Source organism: Thamnophis sirtalis, unplaced genomic scaffold, assembly GCF_051295495.1.
Source record: "Thamnophis sirtalis isolate CommonGarterSnake01/CBP01778 unplaced genomic scaffold, rThaSir2_p1.2 scaffold_4, whole genome shotgun sequence".
Lineage (NCBI taxonomy): Eukaryota > Metazoa > Chordata > Lepidosauria > Squamata > Natricidae > Thamnophis > Thamnophis sirtalis.
Window position 1 is genome coordinate 25872021 of NW_028261384.1, and position 25566 is coordinate 25897586.

The 25566-nt window shown below is 38.1% G+C and overlaps 3 protein-coding genes across 6 annotated transcripts in view; 1 reads left to right on the forward strand and 2 right to left on the reverse strand.

Moving 5' to 3' along the window:
• Positions 1 to 3906: 3906 nt before the first annotated feature.
• ACBD7 (acyl-CoA binding domain containing 7) lies at positions 3907 to 10315 on the reverse strand. The gene is made up of 4 exons (XM_014052193.2): positions 10161 to 10315; positions 4668 to 4785; positions 4517 to 4579; positions 3907 to 4427 (listed from the first exon to the last, which is right to left on the reverse strand). Exons 1-4 carry the CDS (start codon positions 10170 to 10172, stop codon positions 4354 to 4356), a joined length of 267 nt encoding a protein of 88 aa, XP_013907668.1. The 5' UTR covers positions 10173 to 10315; the 3' UTR covers positions 3907 to 4353.
• A 3183-nt stretch (positions 10316 to 13498) lies between these two features.
• Positions 13499 to 18536, forward strand: RPP38 (ribonuclease P/MRP subunit p38). Of its 2 annotated transcripts, none has more exons than XM_087712646.1 (2): positions 13499 to 14932; positions 16763 to 18536. In XM_087712646.1, exon 2 carries the CDS (start codon positions 16792 to 16794, stop codon positions 17626 to 17628), a length of 837 nt encoding a protein of 278 aa, XP_087568772.1. In that variant the 5' UTR covers positions 13499 to 14932; positions 16763 to 16791; the 3' UTR covers positions 17629 to 18536. The 2 variants fall into 2 exon arrangements, with proteins under 2 accessions (XP_087568772.1, XP_013907667.2); XM_014052192.2 differs by having other exon boundaries at positions 13500 to 14914.
• NMT2 (N-myristoyltransferase 2) overlaps positions 15113 to 25566 on the reverse strand; it is a 42859-nt gene continuing 32405 nt past the window's right edge. The window contains exons 9-12 of one of the 3 annotated variants that reach the window (XM_087712645.1): positions 24637 to 24807; positions 23922 to 24089; positions 22141 to 22278; positions 15113 to 15658 (exon numbers count right to left, since the gene is read on the reverse strand). In XM_087712645.1, coding sequence (XP_087568771.1) covers positions 15545 to 15658; positions 22141 to 22278; positions 23922 to 24089; positions 24637 to 24807 — 591 coding nt within the window. In that variant the 3' untranslated portion in view covers positions 15113 to 15544. Of the gene's footprint in view, positions 15659 to 20682; positions 21049 to 22140; positions 22311 to 23921; positions 24090 to 24636; positions 24808 to 25566 lie in introns of those variants that run through there. The other 2 variants (XM_087712642.1, XM_087712644.1) reach the window with 2 other exon arrangements.

Sequence of the window (25566 nt, forward strand, 5' to 3'; positions counted from 1 at the left end):
GTGAATATTATTCATCTGTGCTTACTTACATTATTCCATTACGATGGGAGGGCAGGTGTATTCTTTATTATTCTACCACGCAAGATAGTTAACAAGCATTCAAAAGTTTTTGAAAGAATAAACACTGAATAGTAGTATCAGTTGATTTCAAACGGAAGATAAGTGTAATATTACCTAAATTAATGTAACTGACAAGTTTGGCAATCCTTAATGTTACATATTAGCCTGCATACTGGATTCCAGGGTGCTGAACTTTTCAGCTAATGTGGAGCTTCCTTTTCTTCTTTCCTTGTGAAGGGATGAATTGTGATAGGATAGGATAGCCTTTATTGTCACTCTACATCATGTATACATTGAAATTGGTTAAATGGTTATATAACCATATGGTAATATTATATGGTAATATTGGTTATAGTGATTTGGTATAAACTGTTAAAAGGAAGCCAAGATATGCTGCTTTCCTTAGCACATGTCCATTTTAGTCGTAAGTCTATTTATTTTTGCACTTTGCACATCCGTTATTACTATTTTGAAGAGCCACCAGTGCATAATGCAGTAAAAGGTTTTTTTAATTATTATATTTGGATTGTTGCAGTACCAGTTAGTAAGAAAGGTGAATGGCCCAGCTGGTTGTCATGACTCAGGGAGGACCAGAGCCTCACTCTGAACTCAGCACCTTTACCATTACACCATGCTGAAAGGCAAAGTTTGTATGCTTGCAGTTATATTGGATTTTCATTTCTAAAGACAAAAATTATTCCTCACTTATAAAGTTAGATAAACAATCATAGGATTAAGGTAGAAATTATAAAAAATAATAATAACCCAGGATTGTTTTTGGAGAGCTCATGGTGTCACTCGGCCTTGTCCTCACAGGGGAAAAAAATGGAGGAAGAATTGCTATGCATTTTAATTCCAGAAGAGAGGATAGGAATCTTAACAAAAATCATTTATGATTTTGCCATGTGGCAGAAGGAAAATCAAGTCAATAGAATATAGATAGATAGATATTTTCTTGGATTTACAGTATTTATTTATTTATTGCATCTGTTTTTGAGATGACAAAAAGGTGTTCAGATGTTTGTGTAATTCTGTAAAACAACATCTAGCAGATTCTATGGAAGACAATCATCTATGCACAGGAGCGTGTTGAAATAACTTTAGAAGATGTAGGTGGTAAGTGTAGATAAATCCTAGTCTTTGTAGTCTACTAGATGGTTGCTTAATTTTTAATCTTAAATTCACTAATCAACTGCTTGATAATCTGTTGATGACCCAGATTGTGTCATCCTGTAAATTTCTCACTTTGTAGGCATACACTTAAAAGGTATAATATGTATACTAGTACACATGGAAAGTATAACATAGTACATTATAGTATAATATGGAAACATTTTAGAAAAGGCAAATTGTTTATCAATCTCTGGTAGATTAAAGACCATGGAGCAAAGTGCATGAGCCAGAAATGTTCTAATTTTAACCATTACACAATAGTGATAGGTAATGAGAAACAGCTATGAGAACTCTCTCCTTGCAATAGGTTGTGTCTGGCTGGATCCCAATGTAGTCCAATACACAGGATTTATTTTCACATCCAATTTCTAACCCTTACTAAATTTCTTACTAAATTTTGTAGAAATTTTAAATCATCAGACTTTGTACTCATGCCACTTGTACCTAATCACGTTTAAGAAGGTATGACAAAAGACAGATATGGGGACAGTTAATGGCACTTTTCTTTCATTGGCCATGATCATTATTATTGGGTTTAACTACAAATAGCTGTTAACCAGCAGAAACTGGTATAATTATATAAAATGCAGAAACCAATTTGAGGCCTAGATTCACTGTGGCAGTGTGAGTTCAGTGTGATAATGCACCATTTTATCTCTAATATGGAGCATGTTGTTAAGGCAGCCATTGACTTAAAACAATTTATTTAGTGCCTTGTTCAAAGTTACAACAGCCCTGAAAAGTGACTAATGATTATTTTTCACACGACTATTGCAGCATCCATTGATTGATGATCTCTGGAGAGCCAGGGATGGAGGTTATGCCTCCGTCCTAGTGCTCCTTGACCTCTCAGCGGCATTTGATACCATCGACCATGATACTGCGACGACTGCGGGAGGTGGGGGTGGGAGGCACTGTCCTACGGTGGTTCTCCTCTTACCTCTTGGACAGGTCGCAGTCGGTGTTGGTCGGAGGGCAGAGATCAACCCCTAGGCCCCTGAATTATGGGGTGCCGCAGGGTTCGGTCCTGTCACCCCTCCTGTTTAATATCTACATGAAGCCGCTGGGTGAGATCATTCGACGGCACGGGATAAAATACCATCACTATGCGGACGATACGCAGCTGTATCTGTCCGCCCCGTGCCAACTCAATGAAGCGGTTGACATGATGTGCCAGTGCCTCGAGGCTGTTAGGGACTGGATGGGGGTTAACAAGCTTGTTCTCAATCCGGATAAGACCGAGTGGCTGGTGTGTTTCCCTCCTACTAATTGGCCAAGTTTTCCATCTCTCAGGCTGGGGGGTCAAACAGTACGCCCCTCAGACAGGGTTTGCAATTTGGGAGTCCTCCTGGACCCACAGCTGACTTTTGAACACCACTTGTCAGCTGTGACCAGGGGGGCATTTGCCCAGGTTCGCCTGGTGCACCAGTTGCATCCCTACCTGAACCGGGAGGCCCTCACAACAGTCACTCGTGCCCTTGTGACCTCTAGACTGGACTACTGCAACGTGCTCTACATGGGGCAGCCCTTGAAGAGCATTCGGAGACTTCAGCTTGTCCAGAATGCAGCTGTGCGAGCGGTCGTGGGTGCACCTCAGTTCACCCACGTAACACCTATCCTCCGCAAGCTGCACTGGCTGCCTATTGGTCTCCGGATACGCTTCAAGGTGCTAGTCGTCACTTATAAAGCCCTTCATGGTATTGAACCTGGGTACTTGAGAGACCGCCTGCTGCCAATTACCTCCACTAGACCGATTGGATCCCACAGATTAGGCCTCCTCCGAATTCCATCCGCCGGCCAGTGTCGACTGGCGACTACCCGGAGGAGAGCCTTCTCTGTGGCTGCTCCGACCCTCTGGAACGAACTCCCCGTGGAGATTCGAACCCTCACCACCCTCCAGGCCTTCCGCAAAGCCGTTAAAACCTGGCTGTTCCGACAGGCCTGGGGCTAAAGAGCTGTTGCCCCCGTCTCGAATGATATGACTGTTGTGTGTTTTCAAATTATGTATTGTCATATTTGTTTTTTTTATTTTTTGTCTGTACCCCCCCTTCCCAGATTGATTTGTCAGCCGCCCTGAGTCCCCTTCGGGGGAAAAGGGCGGCATATAAATATAATAAATGAATGAATGAAATGAAATCCCCATGGTCACATGATCAAAGTTCAGGTGCTTAGCATTTGACTCATATTTATGACAGTTGCGGTGTCTTGGGGTCATGTGATCTCAAGCAAGAGTCGATGGGGAGCCGGATTCACTTAACTGTGTTACTAACTTAACTGAATGGATTCACTTAACCACTGTGAAAAGAAAGATTGCAAAATCGGACAAAACTCACTTTAACAGCTTAATAATTGATATACCAACAGAAATTTTGGCTCAATTGTGGTCTTAAGTCAAGGATTACCTGTACTTTTCTATAATTTATAATGACCAAATTGGCTATTTAGAAACATGAGGGAAAAAACGACCCAATTCTGACACCAAGGAGCAATGGGGAAACACTTCAACACTACAATGGCTATCCTCTAGATTCTAGAAGTGGAATTATGAAGTCTATGAAATGGCACAGCTAGAATTCATTAAGCTTATCATTAGCAGACGTAACAATATTTCTTGCAAAATAAACTGAGACCAAGATTTCTTATACTGAATATAAGAACCTCATAAACGCAAAATCGTGCTTCATCCAATTATTTTATTTTGTTATTGAATTAATCTGTCATTGTCACCATGTTTAACTTGTAATTTAGTATCCCACTCTCATTTATCAAATACTGCTTTTAACCAGCAATAATCACTGTGTGTGTGTATTATAATGCTATTCTGTCAGAATGACGTTCCACATATCGTCTGATAGAGCAGTGATCACAAAAGGTTATGTGCTATTATAAATGTTTGAGACTTTAAAGTACCACAAGACTGTCATTGGAATGAGGAGTCTAAAATACTGGTGAAAACAGGCGATGTATTAAGATACAAAATGTATTGTAAACAAGTACAAACATGTCACAATTATTAAAATGAAATTGTTACAGATTACGTTTTAGGCCCAAATATTAACATTAATAATATAGTTTTGAAAGTACCAATAACTACTTGAAGGTGAAGTGTTTAAGGAAATTCTACAGTCCATATTTCTGGATCATTTCATTTGTTTTAGAAATATAGGCTTTCATAGCATCATCTTTTGATGTACCTGGAATGGAAAATAAGCAGTTACTACAATGTCTTACTTTTTATCAGGGGGAAAAAACCTATCCTAGTATTATTTACAGTGAAACTAACCTTTCTTCAGATTCCAAGCCTCCCATTTGGCTCTGCCTTTCAAATCCAACATCCCAGGGCACTCTGTTGAAGGAGAAAATATAATCATTAAACTCGTATTCTTGAAAAGGGCTCTTATACTCAGTTTTTCCTAGATATGTTTACTAAGTACCAGTGTTGACGTCTCCTACAGTGGCCTGTTTGTAGAGTCCATACAGTTCCTTTAATTCATCATCAGTGGGCTTGGATTTTAATTTTGTAACATTTGTTGCAGCAGCCTCAAAGTCAGTCTGAAGAGAAAATAAAACAAGACAATCATTAAAAGAAATATACTATCGCTTCATGTATCAATGTGATGTGTTTATTTCTACAGTTTTTATTGAATGCTTCATTTCTGATGTATGGTAAATGTATGGTAAAATATTCCTGTTTTTCTAATGCCATGCTAGCCCATACCCCTACACCATTTTTTTCTTTTTTTGCCAGTGTAAGAATTCTCTCCAGTGTTTGAGCTAGAGGCCATGCATACAAAACAGGTTTGTACGTGGGGAGAATTGCTGTTCCAGATAAAGAAACTTTCATTACTGAACAGCAACTGGCAAGGAGCAAACTCTAAGTTTGGGATAACAAGCCAACATCATTTATTAGTTGAGTTTATAATCCAAGTTCTTTTTGCTTTGATTTCATCAAGATTGAGAGCCAGTTTGGTTAAGGCACCAGGCTAGAACCCAGATGAGAGAGCAAGAGACAGTCAATTCAAACTCCTGCCTTAATCATGAAAGGCAGCTGGGTGACTTGGGCCAGTCATTCTCTCTCAGCCCAACTCACCCTATAGGGTTGTGGGGAAGAATAGGATGAAGATGTGTTGGATATATTACTGCCTTGAGTTATTTGTAAAAATAATAAAGGCAGGATACATGTAAATAAATAAAATTTAAGAAAATACTTTTAAATAATATTTAGGATTCTGCTAAAAATAACCTGGTTCTATTTCATACAACACAAATTTTAAATGATATTGCATATCACAACTCCATTATGCAAAAGAGCTTTAAAGCATGTCATCCTTCTCCACGTATTCCACTGTTCGTTAAAACATATTACAATCACAGATACACTTCTATGAAAACAGAAGTGTGTACTTTTATCCAATTCTGTAAAGCTTCACAAAGTTCTTTATGCTACTAATTTGCTTTTCTCTATCCTGTATTATATATATAAAAATGTATTTTCCCAACATACTTAGCATTAATTCAAATATTCCATACTATTGTTTATTACTTGACAAAACCAAGTAAATTAAAAAGCGACCAACTGCAATAATTTTTGCTGGTTAAATTAAATCAACCCTTTCTCAAGCTGGGTCCTCACCCAAAATTTCTACTAGATTCTTAAGCAGCAGGCCCAGGAAGACAATATGAGAAGGCCCCAAGGCAATTTATATTTGACATAAGCCAAAAAATGACTTTTCTCTAAATATGTGATTCTCTCCTACACAGAGAAAATTCATTAAACCCCTAACAAGTATTCTTTAAAAAATGAACAATATTGATGACAGACCTGCAAAGAAAGCAAAAAAATAGCACAACTGTCAGAAAGAAATGAACACAAAAAAACTCTTGTATAATTGATTCTGCATCAAGTAATTCATGCAATTAAAATGTAGAAATATGATACATTCATGTGCATATACAAGAATGAAAGCTACATGCAATTAGCAAAGTCACTTTCCAGATTAAATATATGCTGTCTCAGCAATGTATTCCTCTTTTAGCTTGAGAACAATTTTATGATTTTTGGCTGATTAATTTTACTCTACTCAAACCAAGATCATTAGTATGATACAATGATCTCATATGCTGTATAGCTGGCACATTTTTTAGTATTATGTCCAGCAGAATTTTATATCTACTTGGTCAGAACTGAATCCTACAATATTCTGGATTTTTTTGATATATTCTATGTTAGTTCACCCTTGGTTCAAAAATTGTTGTCCTATGATGTACTGTTTTGCCCAGTTAAACATTATGGGAACAAAAGTTTGATAGTACCCACATATAAAAAATTCATTTATCCCAAAATAGTCTTTTTCTTTTTTCATTGCCACCAGGGTTCACTAATTTCTTGCAGTCCTAATTTCTTATTATTATTAAAATTTCAAAAATGTACCTGTTCAACATCTTTTATATTCAATCAACATAATCTTGGTTAATTTTTTCAGCTACCGGGGCTGAAAAATCTGTAGGTTTCCGGGTACAATAGTTTTAATAGGAATGCAATGCATAATGTTTTTGTGCATTAAAGGAAATAAAGTACAAGTAATTTTAATTATATAATAAAAGACACTGAGTCGGATTCATATTTGAGTGCAATTGTAGTGATCTTTTCTTAGGCTAAAAAGAAAGTGAGGCTCCACGATTTAATCCCTCATCCAGCTGCTGTCACAACTGGGCTGCTCTACATCCTCTGCTAAAGCACATGCGCCATACACACAAACATCCACACACACCAAAAACCGTCCTGACAATTCCAGTACTGGTTGAGATGGATTGAAGTAAAACGTAAATTGAGTTGCCCGGTAGTTCGCTAACTGTAGTACTAATGTGAACCTGCCTTGATAATCAAAAATTATGTAGGAGACATCAAGCAAAATTTTTTCCAGATGAATAGGCAAGCAGTAGTAAAATCCAGATTCTGATCTAGTGTGTACCATGATAAAGAAATCTATTATGATAATTTACAGAAATAATACATTTAAAAATAGAACTCTCTGATGGAGTAAAATGCTATTAATAGTAATTATTCATTTGCATAATTTATATCCATTATTTATATCTTCCATTTGTTTTGTCCCAGAGATGCAAAAAGCAAGAAAATCCACTAATCAGTTGTGGAGATCAAATGCTAGGAAATCATATTACAGAAATACTGCTTCCAAAAAGTCATAAAAAGCTGCTCTGGATAAGTGATTCACAATCAAAGGTTCTGTGCATCAGAACTAAAGGCTGGCTGAAACATGCTACCTCCAACAACAGCTTCTGAGGTTATCTTATAAAGTTCCCAGCCCCAACCAGCTGAACTGGTATTCATGATATTTCCATTTTCCAGGGAGGTGCTTTTTTCTGTGGGAACCTCACTCTGCAATCCTCAGCCATTCAACCTTACATTCTCTACTAAGTGGCAGTAGTACTTTGAAGGGGATAAAGATAAAGACTGGAGTTGCAGAATCAGTAAATGTTGCAAGGACCTGCTTAAAATCAGATGTCAAATTTAAATTGCTTTGACATGATTACATATTTACAGGTATTAGAATGAAATTATAATAAAACTGCTATTGGCTAAGGGCATATTATCTTTAATCCATCCTTATCCTTGGGGTTCCCAGTCAACAAAACCTTTGCACATTTCACAACAACAGTGATGAAATCTCATAGTCCAACAATTTGTGGAAGATCTTAAAGGTTATGCAAACATGTTCTATTGCTTTTGGAGGGGGGAGGCTTCAAGTCCTTGTTGATCCTGGTGCTGGCCTGGACATGTCATTGCAGATTTTTTGGGGCAAGATTTGGGGAGTGGTTTGTCATTGCCTTCTTTCTAGAGCTGAGAAAAAATGACTGGCTGAAGGTCATCCAACTGGCTTTGTGCCTAATGCAGGACAAGAACATTGGTTTCTTGCTCAATGTCTTTAACCACGCCACCAAACTACCTCTTCCATTGCCACAGTATTTAATAATCACTGGAATAAGGAGTTACAACAGCAGCCTTCCCACCATAAATAGAATCCTGGATTGAGTTTCACTCTTGGGGAATCGGGTATTACCCTGCAGTTTATTTGATAACAATTACAAAAATGGTTTAATACTACCTTCTTCAGGGATTTTTTTTTTAAAAAAAACTTTCCAGTCCACCTTATATTACTTTTATGTGGTCTCCCATCTAGAATGCTTAGCTACAAATGTTGCCCCCTCTGAAGAACATTGCTCTGTGTCTAATTTTATTCCCCATACTACTTTAGTACTCTACCAGGGAAAGTCCATTTGCAAAGTAAGAGCAAGTATCATATGCAGTCAGATCAAAAGCAAGACCTGGTGGAAAGAAGTGCAATTGGGAACCACCTGATTTTCTAGAAGCAAGTGAAATACTGTTTATCTACAACTTTGCCAGGTTCAATTAAGGGAAAAATCCATGCCAGCAATGCAGAAGCTTGCCCTAAGAAACCAGCACAAGATAGGGGGTTTGAAAATGGAACCACAGCAGTCAAGATGCTATACGGGAAAGTGACAATGCTGGTTGGCTATTTAGCTAAGAAAAAAATGAATACAATCTGCATACAAATACACATGATGTGAAGCAGAGGAATGGAACTTTTATCTCTTTAGACAATACACAATACTAGATGTTGGGTGAATCAGGAAACAATACTGTTTCACAGAGCATTTAATTAAACAATGCAACTTACATTCACAAGAGGCAGTGATGGCCATCACCCTGAATAATTGGGGGAAAATTACATCAACATAAAGAGAGCACAGTTATTAGTAGCTATTAATCCCAAAAGAGATGTGCGGCCCTTGCAATAAGAAACACACTGCCTCTCTTGTAAGGAGTAGGAATAGAAGAGTGTTATTGTCCAATTTCCAATTTTCCCATTAGCAGCTGCCTGGTTGGATTTGATACTTAGCATGGAGTTTTCTTATATTCCTTTATACCTGAACCTATAAGTGAATTGCAATGATCTTAGGATCACCCACATTCCTAATTTCATTGAAAACTAAACCTTAATCCAGCTGGAAGGCAAAACCTTGCTTTTCTGTAGCAAATTCAAACTCTTCACAGCAACCATGCTTAGAAAACACGTTTTACTATCAAACATCTGTCTTTGTCCACGTGAGACTCATTACAGCACACATATTATTATAGCACAGCCTCCTGGAGAGCATCAACCAGATTCTCTGCAGTCAAACTGGCTGAAGAAATTCTAAAGTCACAACCTTTCCAAGGACCGTATCTATACTGTGCACAGAAAAAGTATGAAGTCCCATTTCTGTGCTCAAGCACAGTAGGAGACGGAAAGGAAAAAAGGGGTGGGGAATGAAAGAGCAAGCAGAGCCCTTTCCTTCTCAACCAAGAAAGAAAAGAAACTTCTGCACCCAGAAACAAAGCCCTGCATTGTTTCCGCTCCAGTAGTGGGTTCACAGTCTAATTAAACACACGAAGAGTTCAGCAGTCTTGGCCGAGTGCCAAGAGACTTTCCCCCAATACAGAATTGGAGTATCAACTTTTCTCAAAGTAGACATCTAACTTTTATCCACATGAATCTCTTCTACGGTAATTAGAATCCCCGCTTCACTAACTTAAATTAACTCGGTTCGCACATCCACACGGTAACTAGTAACTGTCCACTTTGCATCACAGGTCAGGTTAAAAAACGGTTTTGGCCAGTCTGTGCATCAAGGTCCCGAGCCTAGGCGGCGACGCAGATAAAAGGAAAAGTGGAATTTTACAGGACGAATCGAAGCTAAACCGATTTCCAGCAGGTCAACAATTCTCTCCCCCAACCCTCGCTCATGATCTAGTTTTTCGTCTGCAATTAAGCCCAGAAGTCACAAATGTAAAACCAGTTCTTCTCCTTCTTTCTCCTCATCCCCTTTTTGCATTTCATTACCTGGAGTGTCATGTTGCTCCGTGCACCGAACACCTGCGCTCTTGCCAACGGGTAGCAGATCTGGCACTAGGCGCGCGCTTCCCCCGCAGGTTTTTTTTTTTTTTTTTAATGAGCCCGGGCTGGCTACAGCTTTGTGACTAGAGCTGGGCTTTGTGACGTCACTACTCCAAGGGCTGTCCTACTCAGTGCGCCAAAGCAAACTAGAGCTGATGAGGTGAGCTCCGTCTGCCTCAAAGCAGGGAAATGCAAAGCAAGCCCTCGGGGGCAGAGGAGGAGCGGTTGCAAAGGCGGAGCAGCAGCGGAACCTCGCCTTCGGTCAGAGGTATTGTTTTGCAACCGCAAGCTTTCTCTCCAAGCCAGAGAAAGAGGGTCAGATTTCAGCGCAATGGGATTGCTGCAAGATAGAGACACAACCTCCTTGCAGTGCGCAGAGTCGCGGGAGCCGCGGTTGGCTCTTTTGGGCTGCCCTCCGTCCTGGAGGATAGCCATCGTCAGCACAATAAGATTTGATTGTCACAGCAGATAGCTTCATATATTCCGTGGCACCGAAAGGACGGCCATCTAGTAAAATGCTTGGGACTAAATCTGTCAAGGGAAGAGAAAGGTCGCGTTCACAGGACCCTTTCCAGTCCAGTGCCTACTAAATTGTGTCAATTCAGCTGGTGTGGTTAGTTGAGAGTTGCTTTACTTTATTTATTGGTATCCCGCCTTCATTATTTTTTTAAATAATTTACGAAAGCGAACATGTCCAGCACATCTTTTTCCTGCTATTCTTCCCACGACATCCCTCTTAAGTGAGTTAGGCTGAGAGAGAAAGCTCCCTTTCGCAACTTTCTCCACAAATGCCGAAATCAGAAAAGTATGTAAGGGGAGCCTTGGAACCAGGGAGTAATACTTGAGGGAAGGGAGTGTCCAGCAACTGTCAGTTTTTGTTGCTTGACAGCTAGAAAAATTGCGCCTAGAAAGAAAAAGAATGCTTTCCCCTGAATTTTTTCTAACCTAGAATTAAAATGAAGTAGAATAGATTAGACTATAGTGGGGAATTTCAGTCCTCTCCTTTTCCAGTTTTTCTTTTTCATATTATTAATCTGAAAACAATTTGAAAAGAAAACAACTTCAGAATAGTTGAAATATAACCATTCTTTTTCAAAAGCCTCAGAAAAATTCATTAACATAAGGCAACATTCATTTTAAAAGTAAATTATTTTCAGAAATTGTATTTCAGGTAAAATGCATTAATCAATATTGTATTGATCAACCTCTGCTGGACTATTTTTTATTGGTTTGGGAGATTTTGCTGCTGGCCATTTTCTGAACAATTATTTTATACTCAGAATTAATAAGGACATCCCGTGTTTTTAAGCAGCCTTGCCTACAGTTTACTATTGATTATATAAACTAGATGAATTAGAATGAAGCACTTCAATTTCTGGTATCTCCTATTGATTTCAATTGTAGAAAGTCAACTCTAAAAACGTATTTGTGGGCATGGGGCATGGTTCTTATAAAATTCTTATAAAATTTAAATAATTAATGTACAATAAAATAGTACACTAACATCATTTGCTTATTTCTTTTGCTCAGCAAATTTTAAGAGACTGCTTATTGCATCCTAATCCAGTTCTCTATTTAATAAGACCACATGTGCATATCTAATCTCATCCCCAATACTCTTAAGGGATTTTCCACACTGCTGTTTAAATTGCTTGTCTCCTGCGCATAAACTAGAAATGAAGCTGGATTAAGAGTGACTTTCATTGGATTCAACTCATTTTTTTCTTTTGGCCATGATAATGACCTGATGTTCATTACAACCTTTGATTAGTAGATTCATCCGTTTACTGCAGTTTGACAAAAAAAAAAAACAAAAAAAAAAACTAGGTCACTTGGGTTAAAAGTGACAGAAATCTTCTCAATGTCACCTGGTGAAAAGAAAAATTAAAATAAAATGCAGCTTTTAGTGATGAGAAGAGCGGTCATTCTCCAGACTAGGAGTAATTGATCCTACTGGAATGAAGTTGCCTATATTAAAACAGCAGAACGCAAAACTACACTGCTTAAACCAGTGCAAATCAGAAAACACTAAAGGTTCTCTCATTTAGAATCTGCCTTGTTTACAGCAACTATTCACATTTATGATAGTGATAAGAAAATAATGTGCAACCAATTGATTATAGGGAGAGCTATATACCGGAGAGGAAGCCACAGGATGAAAAAAACAGATTAGATCCAGGTTGGTAAAGCAGTGTGACAAGACTAAATACTCTCCCGATATTTATTCAGCCTATATGAGATTATATAGTGAAAGGTTGGATTGGAAGAAGATGGGTGTAGATTTAAAACTGGAAAAAGCAAAAATACATTGTGCTTATGACACAATACAAATTATCTCAAACTCTAGTAATGAAAATCAAGGACTAATAAAACAAATGGGATTATTAAATAAAAAGACCAAACTAAAGGTAGTGGATACAGTCACCGATTCTAGAACTCATAATGAAGATATTAAAGGGGTGGTTACTGTACTTCTGCCTTTTAGGGTTGATATCAATGTTAAAGGGACCAGCAATCAGGAAATAGACTGCAGACGTAACACATGAGCCTGTAGCAATAAAATACTTGAAAATGATATTCAGATGTTGGAATATGTTTGTTCTTAGAATCATTCAAGCAACAGTTTTCTCTGTGATATGTGAATGTGTAGTATGTGAATGTGTAGTATGTGAATGTTGAAAACTTTGAAGAACTAAGATATTGATGCTTTTGCGGTCTATCTAGAGATTTTCATCCAAGATACAATTGGGCAGGTCCAAATTGTATTTTAGAGTCATTTTGAAAAGATACAACTCACTATAATACTAAGAAAGGTGGAAGGAAAGAGAAAAGGGATTGATTAGTAGCAAAGTGGATGGACTTGCTTGTAGTATTGATGGGTCCACTATTGAGATACCGGAAGAGCTAGGTTGGGAACAAATCATCCTGGAAAAGATCAGTCACTAAGAGACAACATTAAATTGATGACACATAAGGAACAAAAAAGAACCAGCTAAAGCCAAGCTAACCAACCAATGGGTAATGCAATTTAGAAGCCCTTGGCAAATTCTGCTATTTATTTCTTTCCTTATTGGGGAAAAGTGCTTGGAATTCCAATTTCTTGGTCAGCAAAATTTATCAAATATTCTATTATAGAAATCTGAAAAGGATTGATGCTTAAAGATCTAAATCATTTTTCGACCAAAAATATTTTGAATTCATTCATTCATTCATTTCATTTATTATATTTATATGCCGCCCTTTCCCCCCGAAGGGGACTCAGAGCGGCGGACAAATCAAATCTGGGAAGGGGGGGGGGTACAGACAAAAAAAAACATGACAATACATAATTTAAAAATGCACAACAGAAGAATGCAGAATTTTCACTCAACCCAATCTTTTGCTAGTCATAGATGCAAAAATAAAATACTACCAACTTCTAGCCTAAATCACAATTTCACCGCTCTTAAGAGGAATGACAGATTAAAACATTCATTTCCATTTCAAAATGTTGACTAGATTTGTGAATTGTTATTGAAAATCAATGTGGGACATGTTTTTGTGTGTGAGATCTGGAATTATATTAAATTAATCTGGAATTTTAAAAATCTATTCAATTTGTTTAATCACTCATCTCATCAAAGCAACTCTAGACAGTTCACAAACAAATAAAAATAATCCAATAAAACAAAGGAAAAATCAATGAACAAAAATATAAAAACTATCCATACTTAAAAAAAATATCATGATCAACAGTAGAATTCATCCTCCAAAAGCTCAAGATACCAGTAGTAAGAACTCCCACCATTGCCAGACCTCCAGGCATGGTGGTAGAGCCATGTCTTCAGGGTCTTCCTAAAGGTTAGCAGGGCCAATCCAAGGTCTGGAGGATGATGTCCCACAGAGCGAATATTATAGCAGAAAAGACTCTCTTCCTGGTCCCGCCAGATGATACACTGGTAAACTGGACCAGTTTGGGTTCTTAACGGCAGTTTAATCTTAAATGCATCACTAGTCTTGCTTGGTGAATGTCACTATTTGGACTGGCAAAGGTGCTGTCGCTCTGGATAAAAGGAAGTGTTAAAATCTAATCCAGTAGTTCCCAACCTTTTTTTGGCCATGCATGCCCCACTTATGCACCTCTAAAATCCTGACACCCCCCCCCCCTCATGTAATTCTTACTTTACTCAAAAAGTGAACTATACTCATGTGGAGGAAGCCTAAAAGGCCATTAACTTAGTTTAATAAGATTCAAAATGCCCCATTAAAAATCGAATTGCCCCGATTTTTATTTAAAAGATCCCTTTCCAGGAACTCTGATTTTCTATCGTCGTTGAAGTTCAGGCAATTCTGCGGGTTATGGCCATAGGGTGGCGCTCAAGAGAAGCGTGAACGCAGAAAGGTAGGGGCTGTTCACAGCAATCTGGCGTTGATCATTGGCGCGCCCTTCCTTTCCGCCCAGAGTCCGCCCAGACGCGAAGGGGCGCTGGCGAGGCGAACGTGAGTCTAAACTTGACGCGCAACTAGCCGCTTCCGCTTCCTGCTCTGCTGAACACGGCGTGGGAAAGATGCCTTCGCCTCTCAGCGTGGCTTCTGCGTGAGCGCCGCTGCGCTTCCATCGGTGGAGGTAGAAATCGATCGCGCCGCTGGAATTTGGAGGGGAAGCGGGTGGCGTGCACCTCCCGGTGGGCTCGAGGCACGTGAAGCTGCTGGCTAGCCTGGTGAGTGAAGGCGCAAGTGTACGTATTACCTGCTTCATTGGTAGCGAACCCATAATTCCCTTTAAATTGGATGGAAGAGCTTCATGCAATAAGCTCCCCTTTAAGAAAGGGGGGGGGACTTCACCGGGCGGTTAGCTTTTCCTTCTCTATTAAGTTACGTCTACTATTGCAGCTTTAAGGAGCGTTTCTTTCATTTAATTTGTAAGTTTCGAAAGTTGCGTTTCTGTGCAAAACCTGAAGTTGCCGAGTCTATTTGCTTTATTGTGCTGGGGTTCAACGTCATTGTCTTATTGCCTGTCAGCAGTTTGCAGCGTTTAGCAGAGAAAGGTGTCCGAATGTTCTGAAAATAGAATAGGACCTTTATTGGGGGCTGGTCATGGTGGTGAAAGTTGGGAATGGTAAAACCATCAAATAAGTTGTTTCCATATTTTTGCCGAGAAAGTCCAGGTAGTCTCCAAAAGTTGATTTCAATGATCTTTATCGCAAAAAGCTAAACATTAGCTATTTTGCATGACATACAGGATAAGAAATTTGATAGATCTTCTAATTGGTATCAACTCCTGGAACCACATAGATAAACCTTTTCCAGGATGATCAGTTTTTCAACTTGGTTCTTTAGGTTGCAGATGGTTAAAAGCAGCCTCTGCCAGTACCAGTCCATTTCTCTGTTCTGCTAGCCTCTGAACAACTGATTGGCATGCTGGGCTTGTGGTTCAGCTCTGCTGACAACTGGCTGAGCAGTTTCTACAAAATTTAAAATTGATTTTCATGAGACAGCTCCAACACATCTCTGCCTTTACATCTTCCAGGTCACCTTTCATTTCTCTTAACTCACTTCATGTTCCTTCCACCTTTCCCAACCTAGTATGTTTTTCAAGGAAGGATAACAACCTAGCCAAGCCTATTTTAGCTTAGTGTGTTGTATAAATCTAGGCCGTAATATTGTGAGAATCTAAACCATCAGGTTATGGATGCATGTATTATGTGAAAAAGGAGGGATGGGTGTTCAGGAATACTTCATAGCTGTTTTTTTTTCCTATTTATTTATCATTCTTTTATGTGTATACAGTGTGTGTGGTTGGAACACATACATACTTTGGTTGCTGGCAAGTAATAGCATGAATTGTCTTGCAACGGGAAGGATATGACAATATTTGTCAGACAAGTTGGCACTTCTTAAACCCTATTGGCTTATACAAGCCTAGTAGATCAACATTTCCATTTCTGAGATAGTCTAGTTCCCCCCCCCCCCCCATATTGTAAGCACAAAAAAGTTTGGGAATCTATTGGTTCAAAGCTTTCTTGATGCTCCAGCTCTTCCAGTCCTGCTGGGATTTTCTTTTGATTGATTGATGTGTCATCAAGTTTGTATAATTTTAGTTAGACATCCAGCATGATCTATTTCCAGCCTGGTCCTGCAGATCTTTCCAACAGTGTTCCCATTGCCGGTATAACGAAAGACATCCATTTTGCTTTTGTCTCGCCTCATCTTTTTCCTTCCATCTTTCAGACTTTTCAGGAGAGATACGTTTTTGCATAATGCATTCAGAATATGGTAATTTTAGTTATTTGTACCCCAAGTGAAAATATTACATTGATTGATTAAACGCTTAATTTTTTTTTATTGTAGGCAAATCATTAACAGTACTGTAGCTACTCGGGATAACTTTTTTTCCCCAATACCATGGGGGAGAAATATTTTTCAGCTGTAAAATTACAGCTTCAGATCCTTTCAACAGCGTAGAATGAAGTTAATATAAGAAAAGCAAATGGGACATTTTATTATTTTTAATTAATGCTACATGTTAAGCAAAATACTTAAAACCTTTTTTCTTCTGTTCATTTCAGATTGAGTTCCAAAGTGTAAGAACACCAAAATGTCTGTTCTCCGTGGGAAAGGGTCATCCCGTAAATCTAAACAAATTGTGAAAACATCTTTGAACAACCCCTATATTCCACAATGGTGTACACTGATAGGAGAGGATATGCATTTTGTGTTGCAGGCCTTGGAAGAAGTCATTAAGCAGACTGGATTTAAAAAGATAGAAGATCGGAAGAGAATGAAACCCACTTCCAGAAAAAGGCAAAAGAAGGAAGAAGGTTGCAATCTTCCGAGCAAAGTTAATGAGGACAAAGGGGCTGATGACCCAAAAGCACATGGGTGGTCTGATGTGCAAATCAGGAACCAACTTGCTATTGGAATCAATGAAGTAACTAGAGCTTTAGAAAAAAATGAATTGGGTCTTGTACTGGTATGCAAATCTGCTAAACCTGCCTTGCTAACATCTCATCTGATTCCACTCAGCGCAAGTCGAGCTATCCCAGCTGGGCAAGTTCCACGTCTCAGCGAAACATTAGCCCCAATGCTTGGATTAACCTCTGTGCTGGCCTTGGGGTTTAAAAGAACTGCTGATGTGTTTGCAAAGGTCCTTGAAGTAATTACTCCACGAATTCCTAGTTTAGATCTGCCATGGATGCAGCATGGAATTGAACCATTTTTAATAAATGATACTGATGTCGTGACTCCTTCAGCTACTGAATTCACTGAGTCTACCCCAGTAGGGAGCTCACTCAGTCACAAGTGGAAACTGGCAGATGACAGCCCGCTCACTTCCCCTACCATAACTCTTCAGACGCTTAAAGTTAAGAATGTAGTTCCCAATCCCAAAAAATCCCGCAAGCTTCCCAAAACTAAAAAACGAATTTCAAAGTAACATTGATTTCTACAGTTTGCATTTACGTTTGCCCACCCAAAACTATGATATATAATAATGTCATATCACTGAAAACACGTTTTCCAAATTAGTTTTGAATTGGAACTGAAACTAGACATCTGAAGTTGTTTTAAAAGGTATATCAATCTAGAAGGGGCTGCTTAATATATATATAATTTTCTTTTTTTCTTATTTTTTCTTCAGTTTTTATTTTATACTTTTCTTCTGCCTTCCCTCAACTAATTTCCAGCCAGTGAATTTCTTCTGCTGCTAGAAGAAGCAAGGGGAATGTGTTCATGTATGCCAACATAAAAATTAGTTCATTGTATAAATAGCCTTTGTACTAGGTGATTTTTATTAGGAATTATTAATTCAAAAAATGTAACTTATTTATCCTGGCTATAACCTTTTTGGAATGTGGCTTCTGCAAGTAGATACAGCATATAAATATGTATGTATTCTACAAGTGTGTACATGTATATGTAAAATTTGTTTCTACTGATATTGGTAATCTTAAATAGGCAAGATGGAAAAGCTGGCCATTGTACTTGATGCTGGGATAAAAATCATACTCTGTTCATGGCGCCTTCTACAGTTAATTTCCGAATCTGGTGCTTTCCAGATATTTTGGGTTACAACTTCCATCTTCCCCAGTCTGTAGGGGTTATATCATTTTAAACAGAATACCTTGGTTTTTGAAGTAACAAATGTTTTAGATTAAACATAATTATTCAAAACAAAATAGTATGAAAGTGATACATTTATTGAAACATTCATTGGTGCCAATAAAATTCAAGAACTGTTAAGAGGCTGTAACTGAAAACAGCTGCACATTTGAGAGAACATCCTTTTTCTATTTAATATTTTTTCTTAAACAGTTGTGATTCTCATCGAGTAGGACATGCAGAACTGAGCACAGATGCATTTTGCTTTTGATAATACAAATTACTTTCTTTAGCATATCAGATCAGTTCCCTGCACTAAGATAGAGAGGCATTTGAGACTTCAGGCTTTTGGATTAATAGCTTGTGAGGTGCATTGGTCCAGAAAAGCAGATTTCTAAGAGGAGGACACAGTATTGTCATATTCAGATAAATGTTATTAAATCCAAGCACTAAAATTGGTCCTGGTTGTATAATTAAAATAATTGTTTAGAATACACTTCATTAAATTGCTATAGAATGGGTTGTAGAAACGGGAAAATTGGGGGAAGAAACAGAATAGGAAGTATAGAACTGTGTCCGTTAACAAGGTGTAAATTACTTTTAAGCACAGATTTTGTAACTAATGCAAAATCCGGGATTAGAGCTATTAGGAGTTTCTGGCAACATTTAAAATTATAATTCCTGGTTTGTATGCAACATCAGCTTTTGGGAAAACATGTACAAGAGTCCCTTTCCCCATTAGCTAACAATAGGAAAAGACTAAAAGCTTGAGATTTAGCAACCGAATTAGTAGTTTTTGATTTAGGAGCGACGAAAACACATGATCTCATGGTCACTCTAAGCTAGGCTATTGGAATCTCTTTGAAAATTTCCACATTTGGAAATATACAAATACGTTTCAGTATTTGGTTAAACTTGTTATACTATCTACCAAGGCTACTAACAAATTAGGATCAAATCTTGATAATACTTTTTCTCCAGCAACTTTGTACTTGATGAATCCACTTTGAAAAGATGTTCAGATCATTGTTAAACATCTACAATTCCCCCACCCATCTCTCAAAAATGTGATGGGATCAAGATACTATTTTGAAATGTGGAAAAACAATTATTCAAGAAATATAAAAATTTAGATAGCCAGTTCCCACAGCATGTGGGGGTTGAAATATCACAAGCAGCCAAAACCAAACAAATGACGTTATGGCTTGGCACTGTGTTCAAATGAGGCTACTGTTTTTATTGATGGGAAGATGCTAGAAGTTAGTCCGATGCATTGGGAAAATGCCAGTTGGAGAAGGGCAAATAACTAAGCTTAAAATAAACAAAGGAAACAAACCTGCCTCCAAAATTGGCCAAAAGAATATTTTGTTGTCTACAAACTAACTATAGTTCCCCAACAAGCATGGCTTACTGTGATGTGTGAAAAGAGTTTGACAAATCTATATATAAACAGTTGTTGAAAATGAGGTTGCATATGCAGTGGCTTACCATTTTCTAAACTGAACTCTATTAATCCAAAGGGAAACAGATATCTTGACCTGGTTCATGCATTTTGCTAAGCTATCATTTGTTAAAGAAATTATGGTAGGTTGTATTCGCATGACGCACTAAGCCAAACAAAACCATATTAAGATTTACCATAAGATATGAACCAAGACATTTTGGCACATATTTCTGCCAACAAAAATCATTTGCAAGAACATATACAAATGTATACTATGAAACCACATCTTCCCCCAAAACCAGAATAATATTGCTACTACTAGCAACAAATTTACTTATTTACACAAACATATTTTTAAGTTTAAAATGTTTTCTTAAAAAAACGAGTAGACAAAAGGAATATGTGCAATTCTGCAAAAGCCTTAAAACACATTCATCTTAACACATCTTAATAACAGTACTAATATATTCTAAGTTTCATGTACAGGCTGCTGTTACTGTACCATCAAAAACTGTAAAAATTTCTTTTTCGGAGCTGTAAGATGAAAAGAACACCATATCTCAGGGAGGATATCAACATGTGCATTCAGCAGTGCTGTACTATAATCAAGTCACTGGTCTGTTGAAGATCAAATTACAAATTTGTATTTTTACTGATTTGGCAGCATCATTTATGGAGCAACACTTACTACTCCAATGAGCATATGTCTGTTCCATTCCACATTACAAAAGATTTCCCAAATCTGCATGTTTTCCTACCAGTCATATTCCCAAAGCTCTTGACGATGATGACATCCATGTCATGAAAATAAGCAGAAATACTTAAAATTGGCTCCTTCATTTCGTTACATTGATAAACATACACTACCACTTAATAAATAGAAATGCAGCAGTTCAGTCACATTACAGTAAAGTATTTGTACTCTATTCCACCACTGCAACTTCATTGTTGTACAAAAAGTCTTTTTTATTTTTATGCAGGGAAACAGAAAAGTACCCTTTGCATCAAGATGCGAGCTAAGCATTTAAAATTAAACAAATGTGCTTTATTTCTTTTTCATTGACAAACAGTAAAAGGTTTATAAGCATTTTTGTTCCTATTCAGAGTTGAAGGGCTAGCTGAGCTCAGAAACCTTCACTTCTTGTAGCCCTCCCTCCCCCAGGGTTTGAATGATTGATTTAAGTTCATCAGGCATTGTGCTTTGGCGCCTCTTGAACTGTACGGATCCAAGAGTATCCAAGAGCCCAGATGATGACTTCCAAGAATTATAAATATAAGTGTCCTTTCACCTTATTGTAATACAAGACCAACCTAGAAAAATGATAACAAGAATGTTACTGCAGATAAAACCAAAGTCCTTTATGCTTATGGTGTAGCGCTTGGGCGCACTATAAGGATTCTCACAAAGAAGTATTGCCACAGCGAGATGAATCCTGTCAGCCAAATGGTGGCTATTATGAGAAATTATAAAATACTCCACCACATTTTCTGTCTGCCTTCCAATTCTCACTTCCAACTCCAGGTGGGGAATTTTGGGGGAGATATGTACAGTGCATCTATGCCTAATGGGGATGGGGAAACAGGACAACTTGTTGCAGCCAACATCTGTGGCCAACTTGCTACTCACAACCCGCTGCAAGACAATTCAATGCTGTATTGATTGGTTCATTCAGTTACTTTTATTCTTAATGACCACTTTTTCGTCAAAATTATTGTAACTCTTATATTTCTGGATTGATTTATTTTTATCAGCCGTGGTTCCATTAAAATTAATTTACTTTCGTATTTGCTGAATTGGCAAGTTGTTCCATTCCATGCCTAGGAGGCCAGAAGCATTTTTGAAAATGAAGGTCGGGTTTTGCAAGGTGCTAATTTTCCAATGATGCAAAGTCTATCAAGATAAGACTTTACTAATACCCGTTTCCCCAAAAATAAGACAGGGTCTTATTTTCTTTTGATCCCTAAAATAAGCACTTGGCCTTATTTTTGGATAGGTCTTATTATTTTTGAGGTGCAGGAGGCGGTGAGCATGGTTACCTCATGGCTGCTGCTGTGTTGCAATATTTTGTAGCGTGGGCATATTTTATTGCATGCACTCAAAAGCACGACTGGACTTATTATCTGGGGAGGTCTTATTTTCAGGGAAACAGGGTACATTATTATCCACAGGTACTGTGTGGGAAACCCCAAATATAGAAGGAAGGAAGGAAGGCACACGCAAACACTGCTATTGGAGGAGCTACTCAGTATATTTAATATCATTACATAAATGAAGATATAGAGAATCTGGACATTACTGTATGTCAGCCTTTTTGACTACTATATCTTCTGGAAGTATTGATTACTATTGTTATCTCCAGAAGCATAGGAAGGACAATCAAATATCTGGTGTAAATAGGTTACCTTTTCAGAATCCATGCCAGGGCATCTCCAGTTATACAAATAATACTGCAGATTTCCATCACCAATACCAAATTTCAGTTTTTCCAGGAATGTTTTGTTTTCCATCAAGTCCAGTGCATTAAACACATCGAATCCTTTCTGGCAACATAAATATGTTACACATTGATTTTCTAATTGGGTTTACATAAGGGTTGGTAAAAGATTTTATTTAGAAAAGAAACTCTGCAATCTATCAAGCATTCTGTATGACATGACATGTATTTCTACAATTAATTACACTACAAATTGCTTTGAACACACCATAGCTGCATCCTTACTCCTACAATTTTAGTTACAATAAGATACTACCTTAATATGGATAAAAAGATAAACTGGAAGGGACATTATACCCAATTTTACTTTGAACTGTTTGCATATGGAACACAAGATTTTGAATAGTCTAGTGGGTGGGTATTTTTTACCACAAATTACAGTGTTAAAATACAGAATTGTAGATTAACTCTGTCCATAGCCAGAGGTTCAATCCTGACCAGCTCAAGGTTGACTCAGCCATTCTTCCATCATTCCAAGGTCGATAAAATGATGAATCAGATTGTTGAGGGCAATATCCTAACTTTTGTAAACCATTTATGTAAAGCAGTATATGTAAATCTAGGGGCTATCAGAGCTGTGATGGCACAGCGGTTAAAGTGCAGTACTGCAGGCTACTTCTGCTGACTGCCAGCTGCCTGCAATTTGGCAGTTCAAATCTCACCAGGTTCATGGTTGACTCAGCCTCCCGTGCTTCCGAGATTGGTAAAATGACCCAGATTGTTGGGGGCAATATGCTGACTCTAAACCACTTAGGGAGGGCTGTAAAGCACTGTGAAGCGGTATATAAGTCTAAATGCTATTGCTATTTCTGTTAAGTGTGGCGCTGATTCTTCTAACCTACGAAAAATGAATTGAGGATGCCTTTTGGAAAAAAAGAAAAGATATTTCCCTCACACCTTATAGCAAGGAATGAAATCAGCCAATTGAACATACTTTTTTTTGGCTGGAGATTTGTGCTGTTTGTAGAAGGTGTAATTTTCAAAGGAAAAGAAGCTGAAGCAGCTGTATGAGTAATGTTAACTACAATCAAAAACCAAGAACATTCCAAACACTACACTAATACTACTGTATCTTCCAAACAACAGACTCAATAAATCAGCAATGTTTTATTTTTTTAGCAATGAGTTTACTCAACACACTGAACATCAACACAATCCAGGAACATATAGATTGCAACGGCATACGTACTAAAGCTCAGAAACGCCAACCAAACCAACACAGGACTCTGTACGTTTACAACTTAGAACCTGAAAATCTTAAAAGCATTAGTAACCTTGTGTAATATCACAATACATACACAACACAGACAAACCTTTTTCTTCTGCTACATTCCTACAGTAGATCATAGAAGTCATATCTGACTATGACTTTTCATTTCTTGTAACCGAAGTAGCCCAGATATAAAGCTTTGATTTGGAAAAGCCACATGCAACCCCAAAGTCATCTGGGGCTGTAAGGCAAGCACAGGGGTTTTGAATAAGCACAGAGGTTGCGCCGCTTAATACTTTCCTATGGAGAACTAGGCTGAAACAAAAAGTCCCAAGGGGCAGAGAAAACATCATCATAACCTGCTTAGAGGTTGTACTGCTCTTGCTGAAGCAAGTAAATTAGTGAGGCTTTAAGCCAACTTCACTCTTCTATAAAAAAAAAAAAACAAATGAAAATAAAGGAACTATTGCATTACCTACCATCTTTGCTATAATGAGTGCATCATTCATTAGATCCAAGAGAGGGGTTTCCGTGTGAACATTATAGAAGGAATAGGCTGCCTTGAGGCTTTTATGAGCAGGGTGGTGCATGACTGTTGAAGGTAATGTATAGAAACTCAGAAAGTCAGTTAAAACACCATTTGAATTCTGGAAAAGAAAAAAAAACATGAAGGAATTCAAACAAAGGACTCTACAATATTATAACTCTTAATTCACCCCATTGGTCTGCAAAATTACAGGCTGTGATAAATTCAATGTAAAATGGTGAGGCAGAGCAAGGAACCTGAGTCCATGTAGTTTTAGTTGAACACTTTTAACTCAAATCTTTCTGAACCTGGGGTAGCCCTCGGATGTTCCAACCAATGTTCTATTTCTTCATTGACAAATATTTGTTTTATGCACTCTCCCATTCCAGTGTGAAGGGATTATGGGCATCAGAATGAAAAGAAAAGAAAGTGTAACTAGAAACAACAGTCTACAACAAGAAGTTGGAAGTCTCCAATTTCCATTCTACCCCCCACCCCCAATAAAAATAGCCTGAGGAACATTTGCAAGAGAGGGGAAAAATTAAGCGTCTGGTTATGCCCTCAGTTCAAGCACAGAAAGCTCATTAGAAAGAAAACAGCTGAGGAAAGGTTTCTAGATGGAAGGAGTTTCGGTAGGAAAAGGAAGCTGGGAGGGGCCTCTCTCTCACCTCTACCACAAAGGTGTCAATAATATGATCCTGAGGCAGGAACCAGTGAGCCACTTCTTCTTCGTCCATAACAGGAGCAAGATTGAATTGCTTCAAGTAATTGTTAACCAACTCCTGCACTGCTTTGATATCTTTTCGTTCCATAGGTCTCAAGCCTGAGGTTTTTGTGGCCTTATTATAATGAAAGAAGACAGAAATTCAAAGAGCTAATACCCCGTATAGGCTGTCATCAACAGGAAAGTATTCAGCCAGAGGCAACAATCAAGAGGCATTGGGACTACAATTCCAAATTTTTCTCACTCAGCATTTCTGGAAGCTTAGTATACATATTCAACTGGTCAAAAGAAATGTTTTGCACACACTTCCTATCATTCTTCTCAACAATTATTAAATATAGCTGATAACCCAGTGTTGCCCAGGCATTTATTTATAGGGGGGAAATGTCCGGACCAAACGTAATTTCTAATGTTGGATTTTCCCCCTTGGGAGCCCCATTGAGGAGAACTGTGAAGCCATTACCAGGGCAATTCCACTGCATTGTTACAGTAGAAGCCATTTTATGGCAGTATAGTAAAATCCAGTTGAAGGCACAACAGGCTGTATCATACCAGAACACACACACCGAAGGGTGGTAGGGATGTCTTACCCTCACAGTATTTGTTTCCAGAGAGTAAGCCATCTGTGTACCAAGCTTGGTTGAAATTGTTGAGGTGTTCTAGAGCTATGCTGGAATACCCACACACAGCCATTTATGTGTGTGTGTGTGTGTATGTGTGTGTGTATATATATATATATAAAATAACACAATCTCTCTCTCTCTCTCTCTCCTCCCTGCATGTTTATCAAAGAAATTCATCTGAACTAAAAGAATTCAACTATATCATGTTTTGTTGCCTTCGAATTCACCATTAGTACTAAGTGCTTTCCATT

Excerpts from the sequence above, each read along its gene's own strand:
- ACBD7 (XM_014052193.2), bottom strand. Across the intron at positions 4,580-4,667 it reads TGTAGGAGACGTCAACACTG|AGTGCCCTGGGATGTTGGAT; the intron begins GTACTTAGTAAA and ends CTCCTTCAACAG. Across the intron at positions 4,428-4,516 it reads GGCTTGGAATCTGAAGAAAG|GTACATCAAAAGATGATGCT; the intron begins GTTAGTTTCACT and ends TTTCCATTCCAG.
- RPP38 (XM_087712646.1), top strand. The coding sequence starts at position 16,792 with ATGTCTGTTCTCCGTGGGAAAGGGTCATCCCGTAAATCTAAACAAATT.